Source organism: Hydra vulgaris, chromosome 05, assembly GCF_038396675.1.
Source record: "Hydra vulgaris chromosome 05, alternate assembly HydraT2T_AEP".
Lineage (NCBI taxonomy): Eukaryota > Metazoa > Cnidaria > Hydrozoa > Anthoathecata > Hydridae > Hydra > Hydra vulgaris.
The window spans coordinates 22,341,259-22,351,620 of NC_088924.1; the positions used below are offsets into that span (position 1 = coordinate 22,341,259).

Consider the following 10,362-nt stretch of genomic DNA (forward strand, 5'->3'; position numbering starts at 1 on the left):
AACTTGATCTGACGTCACAACAGATGGTGATTGAAGCTTTTGCGCAACAGTGCGAACTTTAGCTAACAGTTTATAATTGTACGATAAAAAAAAATGTTTTTATGACCATACATATCACTAAGTTCAAAATAACATAAGATCAATATTAAAATAAAATTAAAAAATGCCCATGACTAACCTAGAGCTTTTTTGGCGAAGGAAACCATCTATGGTTGATCATGACAGAAATAATACTAGACCTCTCTTGTTTGAAAGGAGATATCATTTGTTGAATTATCAGAAGAAGAATAATGTTGATTAATTCCACTAGTAGAGGGTTGGCTCTTGGGAGAACTTGAATTTGTAGATGTGCTGGTTTGTGTCTCCAATCGCCTATTTCGTTCAAACGCAAAATCAAACCAGTCTCTTTGTTTGCTTGTTTTAAACACGTCAAATCTGAGACAATCCATTACAAAATCTGAGACAACCCAATACAAAACTTTTTAAAATTCTGCATAAATATTTAAAAAAATAGTTTTAGCAGGGGCTTTAGATGTTACAATGTGTTAAACCAATTAATTAAAGAGCATATAATAAATGTTTACAAAAATTATTTATCACTTACAGGGGTATGTATGACACAGATGCATGTGCTTTAGTGAAACCTATTTGAAGAAGTATCTTACTTGTCAATATTATATTTGAATGTACTTACATTCAGATATAATATTGACAAGTGAGTACTTACATTCAGATATAATATTGGTTCTACTTGGGTTGAAACTTCAACAAAGCCATTGACATCCTCAATAAGGCGTTCATCCCCAGCATGTTACTCTTGTAAGGTTAACTTTGTGTAATCAATAACATCAGGATAAAGTGGCTGTAATCCACATTTCTTAAAATTACTTTTAATCTTCACCCCAGTCATTGATTTTGAATACATTGAAAGAAAAAGACTAGCGAACGTTTCTTTTGTAACATAGGAGTTGCATTTTGTTTTATGACCCTCTGCAACCTTTAACCATGTTTCATGTTTAAGTACTTTATGAGAGCCTTTATCTCGTTACAAATTCTATTAAATATTTATATAGTAAAACCGTTTGACCCGATATCTACTAAATTACAATCCTCAATAGTTATTATTATAAATTGTATAAACACATTGACAATTAATAACCATATAAACACGTTAACAATAATTATTGATTAAAAACCAATTACCCTAAACCACTTGACGTCATGGAACATTCTAGTATTTACTTTAATAGATTTACAGTATACGAAAAAAGGTGGAAAAATAAATTTCTGGGTAGAAGACCTAATAACTGTTTCTATAAGCTGAAAACTTACGTCATATTTAATGATATAACTGGAAAAAGTATCTAAATTAAAATATAATTATTCATATATGTTCTGAAAAAGACAAAAAGGTAAGGTATAAATAGTTAAAATTATAAATTATCAAAATTAGCAACTAATAGAAAGTGAGTTTTGCGAAGACTGGAAAATATTTAACTGCTTATTACACAGTTATTTTTAAATAAAACTAAACCATACGCATACTGACAAGTGTGCAATTGTTCATATTTTACAATAAAGAAAAAAAAAATTTAAACTTTTTTTGGTGGTGAATACTAGCTAGGGGGTTATTTTTCTTCCAGTGTTCGCCACCACCAATCCACGCCAACCCGTTCAAATTCATCCACTAATTCTTTGTTTATAATATATTTCTGCATCCTAATAACAGTGTGAGAAAAAAATATGCAAAAAAATTATAGATAATATGTTTTTTGAGTGATTATCCTAAAGCTTATCTAAAATTTGTCGTTAAGCATTAAGTATTTTTGGGCAAAGTTTTTTTTGCAATAGGATCCTGTACCTTTTATTTTTAAAGCAATGATCGTTAATTTTTGTCAGTTATAAAGAGATGATCCGAGTTTTTTTTAGATACGATTTTGACATTTTCCAGCAATTAGCTTTAGCTCTGCATATTTTTAGTGACCAAGAGGTGAAGACTAGATCGCATGGCGAACACTTGGTATTTTACTCTGATATTAATTTTTAAACCTCTCTTTTTATTGCGTAATTTATTTAAATCAACTATTATCTTTCAAATGAGCTATTGCAGCATTATTTTGCACGTAAGTTATGTCGAATAAAATGATTTCAAATGACGGCGTATTTGAAGTACTTTTTTCAGTTAAAATTTCACTTCTCTAGTTGAATTCTTTTGTGGTCAAAGGTGGTCCAATAATTTAAGACTTAAAATACATTGTTCAATATATACGTTATCAATAAATATTTGGTTTATAATCCGCAGATGTCCGCATGAATGTTGCAGTAATGGTTTTTACAAGATGATTTATTCGATTTTATGTAACGAAAAATTATATGTATTTTATTCTAAACGGTTTGTAATATTTGATTTCAGTGAGACTAGATTAGTGTTACAAACTTGTTTTAGTATCAATACATCTTAAAATACCTATTATAAAACTTTGTAAATGTAATTCATATTTTTGTATAGTTAAAACATAAAAAAAATTTGATATTTGTTCATATTTAATACAAGAAAACTTGAAGTTAGCTTAATCTTATATTTTAGATTTCGTTGTAAATGACATGAACTTAACTGAAACAATAACTTGTCTAATTTCATAAAGCATCTTTGACATAAGGTGGCATATATGCAAGAGCTTTAAAATTCGTTTTAAAGAAAATAACAAACAATCGTTAAAAATGAATCAATATTGGTTCAAATTGTAATTGATAACAAGAATGTTCTTCTAACTACTTCAATTGATAGAGATAACTCTGCTCTTCTCCGACTTTATTATCTGAAATTTAAAATTGACTGACTTTAAAATCTGAAAGACCCCAGGTGAATTTTAATACTTTAACTAGTAAAATATTTAGGTGTTGTTCTGTTTTGTTCTTAAAAGGGATTTCATCTTTTATGTTTAATTTAATGTTTGATTCTTAACATTATCGTGGTAAATTTTTTTATATCAACTTAATGCCAAATGGATTTATTGATAACAAAAATGTTCTTCTAACTCCTTTAACTTTTTTTTTTTAGTTGCCCCAAGAAGTCCTAACCCAGATAGCACAAGTTTATTGGACCATTATTGGGCAAATATTGGGGAGCGCAAATTGGGCCTTTATTGGGCAAATATCGGCAGATTACTGGATAAACCATGGCTCCAATATTGGACCAATATAGGTTTAAAATGGCTAATCACGGCCCAATAAATGTCCAACACTGGCCAAACCTTGGCATAATATTGGAGAACGGCAAATTATTGATTATTCATAATCTGCATGCCATGCAGAAATATCTTATTTTAAATATCAAAATATCTTATTTTATAATTACATATATATCTATATATGACATGAAAGTCATAATTATGACTTTTATGGTTTTTATTATTTATTTCAAACATATTGACATTCCATTTTATTTTAAAAAGATTTTTATGAAAATTTTATGAAAAGATCACTATATATAGTCGCTAAATATATCACTATAGTGATATATTTTTTAAATAGATTTTAAACAGATTTTTATGAAAAAATCGCTTTAGTGATTAGAACACATTCTCACTATTATTCTTCAACTACATGTTTATAAACTCATTACAAATCGGAAGTATAAATAATAATTTTTATTAATCTATTCTCAACAGCTTCTAATTGAAAAATAAACAATTTAAACATGAAGATAAACACTTTAATGAAAACAAACATTACATTTTATATAATTAATTATTATGAAAAAGAAAATTAAATGTCTTCTCCAGGAATTTCTAAACTTCTACGTCTCTCCTCGCGAATTTTTTTGAGGCCATCCCTGTCAATTGAACCTGACAGCCATTTTGACAGGATCTTTTCCAGTTGACTAATCGTCGCTGTGTGATAATTTTTTCTAACTGCATCTGCATAAAAAAAATACCAAGAATCAATAGAGGTGAACAGAAAATGAAAAAACAAAAACATCTAAATAAAACTCCAATCCACAACCATTTTACAAGAACATAGGTGTCCTGTCATAAACACAGGTATCCTCTCAGTTTAAATTAAATTTTTAAATTTGGTTAGAGCTTTTGTTTTATTAAATAAAAACTTTGACAAATGACAACAAATTAAAAAATCTTCATAAATTTTATTAAATGACAACTTAATATACATTCTGAAAGCTATTGTTTGTCTAAATAATTAAGTAAAATAAAGCTAACTATAAAAATATACCAACAGAAAAAAATTTAAAATCAATATATATATATATATATAATAAAATTTTTTGGAATGTCCTAAGTATTTCGGGCAAATGGCTTATCTATGAAATTTCTAGACTTACCATATCTTTCACCCCAACTAGGGCACCAAACTCTAGCTTTCCTTTTCTTCCTGTAAAGTTGTATAACTTCGACAGTTGTGCTGTCAAAATTCTTTTCAATATTTTTCTCATAGAGTCTTCCAGGCTACTCCCACCAATGCGAGCCAAATAGTTTATCTAAGGAAAAAAACATATACGCTATGATAGATCATCTGCAAATGGAATGGAAAACCTGCCACCAAACACAATTAAGTAAAAGTTAAAAATTTTTTAATTATTCATTTCAACTGAAATGCATGATTGGAATTTTTTTAGCATTTATAACTAAAAGGGAAACCCTAGGGCTTTAAATATTAAAATAGGGCAATAAATATTAGGGTTCCTTCGCAAATTACGTCACACATATAGGGGATAGGTAGATCATGGATTTTGTATAACTTTATGACAGGGGGGGGGGGCAGGTAGGCATATGAATTGAATATTTAAACAGTTTAATGGTCAACTTATTGTGAAACATTAGCCGCACAAAAGGACAGGCAAATTTTTCAATTAAATCTATAACTGTGTATTTATATGTTATTCTATAAACGCTTGTTAGAAAGAAAATATATAATTATTATTTCTTAAAATATATGACATTATATAAAAAAATATGAAACAATTTAGTAAAATGGAGATATAAAATATCGCAAATTAATAAAAAATAGCAGACTGTTTTTGATTTCTGCTCAGAATCTTCCATAAGAATTCGGTTAAATTCCAGAAGATCATATATTTCTTGGAGTGGAAAGGTCAGAGCCTCTGGAAGATTTGCAGTCATTGTTTGTCCAATGGGAGCTTGTTTCTGTCCCTGCTCTTTAATTTCAGCTTTCAGCTCCTCCAGTTGCTTGAACACACTTTGGAAAAATGGTCGAACAGCCTCAGCCACGGCATGCTTTACAATATCAGGAACTAAAGACAAAACAAATATATTTATGTTAAATGCTAATGGTGTGTATTTTAAAACATAGAACCAAAAGAAGTAGTATGGTGGGCTTTGAATTATTTAAGAGTTGAAGAATGGCTGGTGACAGTTATCATGGCTATGTTAGTTCAACATCAATAAAAACAAAAGATGAGGAGAGTGATAGTTTTGAAGTAAAGGTTGGTGTGCATCAGGGTTCAGTACTCAGTCCCTTGGTTTTTATTATTGTCTTGGAAGCTCTCTCTAAAGAGTTCAGAGTTGGTTTACCGTGGGAGTTATTCTATGCAGTTGATTTGTGTCTGATAGCAGTGACAGATTAGAAAAACTAATACAAAGAGTTGTTGGAAAGATGGAATGGAAGCAAAACGGTTGAGGATAAACATGAATAAGACTAAAGTTATGCATTGTAAAGTCAAGAATGAGCAAGCAGAAAATACTGGGAAGTGGCAATGTGAAGTGTGTAGAAAGGGAGTTTGAGCAAACTCGACTGTTTGTACAGTTTGTAAACAATAGGTTCATAAGAGATGTAGTGGTATACAAGGTTCACTTAAGATTGTTGGTTTTGAGTGTAGAAAATGTACTCTTAGTGAATACAAAGAAGAAGTCAAAAAATAAATTAAACGAATAGTGGAGTAAAGATTGACTGAAGGCATTTTTTCAGACTTTTTTGAGGCATGATTGTTAAATTTATTGATTAATATATTGCTCATCTAAGTTTTCAGTTAAAAAATACAAATTAGATTAAAAAAAAAACTGTACAAAGTCACTCATAATTTGTGTTTACGCCAATCGCTGCAGAGTATTACTATTGTAAAGCAAAAATAATCAAAATCCTTAAAAATCTAGCCTTATACAATCGGCTTCCAGTCACGATGTCAAGGCCTGTATTTCTAGAACGCCATGGTACAGAGTGTTATGATGTATGACAAGTGATACATGGGCAACAAAGATTGATGATATTCAGTGCTATGAAAGGACAGAAAAGAAGATTATCAGATGAATGTGTGGTGTGACTGTAAAAGACAAGAAAAGAAGTGATGATCCTAAACGTAGATTAGGAATAATGATTGTATCTGATTGGGTTTGTCAGGGAAAATTGAGATGGTTTTATAAAAGTAAAACTTACGAGTTGTGGAAGCAGAACGTTGACCAAACACTTGAGGAGATAGAGGTACATTTAGACGTGGACATGGTGGTAGAGGAAATGATTTATGCATCACAGTTTTTGATGGCTGTAGTTCTTCTTCTGAACTTGAGCTGGAACACTGACGACTCCTCTTCAACAATTTTCTGGATTGTATTTCAGATCCAAATTCAGGATCCCTGGAAAATTAGAAACAAAATAATTATTTCAGGTGTGTAAATAATACACTGAAAAAAATTACCCTTGATTGTTGAAACCAATTAAAGGGAATTTAAAAATTTACAAAATAACCTTATTATATATACTTACCTATAGGGCTGTAAATCCTGGCTCGTGTTCATGAACGACTTGGTGATCAGCTCGACAAGAGCTCGTTATGTTCGGCTCGAATGGTAAATGAGCCGGGCTTGAACAAAAAATTAGGCTCGTTTATTAAACGAGCTGAGCTTGAACATCATAGGCTCGTTCATATAGGCTCGATTAAAGCTCGAATATATATATATATATATTTATTTATCCAATGCAATGAGAGCAAGACTTATATTTGTGAAAATGTAATTTCAACTATTAGTGCAGTGTTTAATAGGAATTATTATGTTTGTGAGAGTTTACATAATGTTTGAACTTTGAACATTAAGTTTGAACATTGAACTATTAGTTTTAACTTTTATTTTGAACTATTAGATTTGTGGGATCTTATTTCATTATGTTGTTTATTTGCATGTTTAATAGACTGTAGGATTGTTTATGTTGTTTGTTGATTTGGACTTGCATTATTTACAGACGAGCCTTTAATGAACAACTTTTTTTCACTAAACAAGCTTTAAACTAACAGGTTACAATAATTATTTCGAGTTTTAAACCAGTCGAGCTTGAGCAACATGTAAAACAAGCCGAGCCCAAACAATACTAATCCATAACGAGCCGAGCTTGAACAAAGAAACTCATGTTCGAAACGAGCTCGAGCCGAGCCTGAACACTCTTAATATGTAAACGAGCCAAGCCGAGCCCTGGCAAGCTTGGCTCGTTCGGCTCGATTTACAGGCCTACTTACCTATAGCATATATACCTAATGTTTATATTACTTTTTTAAAATAAATAAATTGTCTTTAAATAGCCGAGTGAAGTAAAACACAAAATAATAATATCACAATTGCACACTACAAGTAATTGTTAATTAGAGCAACAATATATCATAGCAACAATATATCATACCATTGCTGTTTAGGCATTCTTTCTTCTTTTCTGGCTCATTTACTTGTTCAGAACAACTTGAAGAAATTTCAGTGTTATCCAAGGACTTAACTTCCGCCCTTTTCATCTTTTCATAATCTGTGACAAGTAAATTTTAGAATTCATTTTTTTTAATCATGGTAAAAAAGAGGTAAAAAAGAATGCTACCTAATGTGTTTGCTTTTTTGGCATATCCATTAAAAAATGTAAGAATACATGGCACTTTATAATTATAGAATTAATACCAATTTACTTACCTCCACTTTTCAATATAAGCAAATATGGATAGATAGGCCAGTCTTTATGATTTAATATTGGTGCTTTTCCTATTTTTGCCAATTGTGTAGCACCTATTCCCTGAGGCCAACAGCTAGCGGATTCCTGCAATAACCAACATTGTGGAACTACTGCCACTCCCTCCTGAAATTCTAGTAGATGAAACATGGTATGCTGTAAGAAAAAACGTAAAGAGGTATATATAACCAAAAATATGCCAAAACTCAATATATTCTTGCTCACTTGTAAGGGCTTTGCTGGTAAAAAGGCATATTATATATAGGATCAAAATACCCAAGTACCCGTACATCTTTTGAGATCACATATAAAGTTAACAAAATTGCTAAATGCAAATCCACCTTCCGGTCAAGTTTACTTTTTAGCTCGGTTTCTATTAGAATTATTTTACTGGCTTATGCTAAAAAAATTTTATAAACTAACAGTATAATTAAAAGACAGAAAAATTAAAAGATCTGCCTTTTAATTCAAATTCATTATTTGATATGGTAAAAAAAGCAATTACATAACATCTAAAAAACACCAAAACATAAAAAAAGGACCTGTATGAGATATAGTGAAATAAAAAATGAGAGCACAGTCGTTTTAAGATATTATTTATAATTATAATTTGATACAAGCTACTTAGACAGAGAAATCAGAATAAATTTAGTCTTGTATGGTAACATCACATATTTCTTTTGAATTCCATCCACTCTTGCAGTTTTATAATATCTAGACAAATTAGATGCCTTCACAATATCAAAATTTTCCAAAGAATTGGCTGGATAATTGAAAAAGGGCTCAATAGTTAAAAAAAGTTTATAAACAATACCATGTTTTTCATCACTATCCAACTTTAAAATATTTTGAATCAAACAAAACTCATTATTTAATTTTACGCAATTCCGTCTGATGTAGAGTAAAAGAAACCATTTACGAAAATTTCTTTAAACTGTAAACAATTAGAATGTTCTCTAAATATAACAGGGCCTTGGTCATGTAGCTTTCTGGGAATACCTTCTTCCATAGATTTTTTTAAATTTCTTATTAATGATCCTTTTTTTTTCTAATCTACGTCTAATAACCTGTTGAAGAGGTAATTGTGGTTTGCGTATCAAATGCTTTAAATGTCCCAGGAAGTTTTCCAATGGAAATGCAGTGTAGTTATCAAGTGATCCAAATTTTTTTACATCTTCTGCTATATGTATCAGGCCATGTACATTATGAGGCCATGTACATACAGGCCATTGTAGCTAATAAATCCTCTACCATAAATTTCCATAGCATTTTCAACAATAGCACATAGGAGAGTTGCTGCATAATCTGCATGACTTGCACACAGATCTGGACTAGCTAAACAGTGAATCCCTACAAAAAACAAAAGAAAATTTTTATACAAGGTATTTGACAGATGTCCTTTAAGCGCAACAAATCCACTATGTAATAAAAATTGTCTAAATTCAACTGCTTTCCATCTTTCAATGTCACTTAAAGGTCAACATTTTCTGGAAAACTCTTGGGGAATAAAAGCTCTAAATTCAATTAGCCTTTTTGAAATGCCATTAATGGATGCTTGCCCTAATCTAATTCCTTCCCTAACAGGACTTTTCAGTAAAAACATTAAAATCCTCCTCATTACTCCGAGGCACACCAAGTGCATGTAATCAAGTGGAAACTGTGTCACCATGCCAATAGATAAAGTTTTTAAAGGAGTAACTCCTATGTGATGTTCAAAATCAGCCATCTGATTAAAAGCTTGATCAGTCCTAAGTGGAGCATTAGTGCTTGGAAATGTAACCTTGTTGTGCCATTCCCCTTTTTGTGTACACTTATCACATCCATAATATCCAGTATGATCTTTGATTTGTTTCACTTATGCTCTTACAGGGGTGTCACAAATAAAACAGGATAGATTTATATTAGCAGAGTAATTTTTACCATCTACGTACAAATTTACAGGGCCTTTTTCTAATTCAAGCATTTCGTCAATAAAATCTTTTAAATATTCATCTATGTGTACTGGTTTTCCTCATGCCACAAAACAAGCCTATTAAAAAAGGATCACTATTAAATGGATTTGATACCTTAGCTAGTATTGGCCAAAATTGCTGTGTAGTGGACTTGTGCAAAGGTAATCCATCAAAATTAATTTGCAGAGAAATCACAGGAACTTCTGAAGAAGCATTTTTGAAGAAATGTATTAAATGGCTTAGGTGCTGCAATGAGTTTACAATACCAGAGTGAAAATAAGAACCACCTTAAACTTCTCTGACATTGCTTACACAAGGTGTCTTCAGTAAAGTTCTTGGATCTTTTGGAAGTGATGGGTGAGATATTCTCAGTATAGACAAAAGAGAAGAAATGGCAACCATAGAAATAGAAAAAGATGCTGCCCACATTTTTAATTCAAATGCTAAACATTTT

General features: G+C 30.8%; 1 protein-coding gene across 1 annotated transcript; it reads right to left on the reverse strand.

The window, feature by feature from the left end:
• Positions 1 to 4,162: 4,162 nt before the first annotated feature.
• On the reverse strand, positions 4,163 to 7,755 carry LOC136080257 (uncharacterized). The gene is made up of 5 exons (XM_065796872.1): positions 7,645 to 7,755; positions 6,412 to 6,608; positions 5,034 to 5,272; positions 4,343 to 4,498; positions 4,163 to 4,192 (listed from the first exon to the last, which is right to left on the reverse strand). The coding sequence occupies exons 1-5, from the start codon at positions 7,659 to 7,661 to the stop codon at positions 4,163 to 4,165; spliced, it is 639 nt and encodes a 212-aa protein (XP_065652944.1). The 5' UTR covers positions 7,662 to 7,755.
• Positions 7,756 to 10,362: the final 2,607 nt, after the last annotated feature.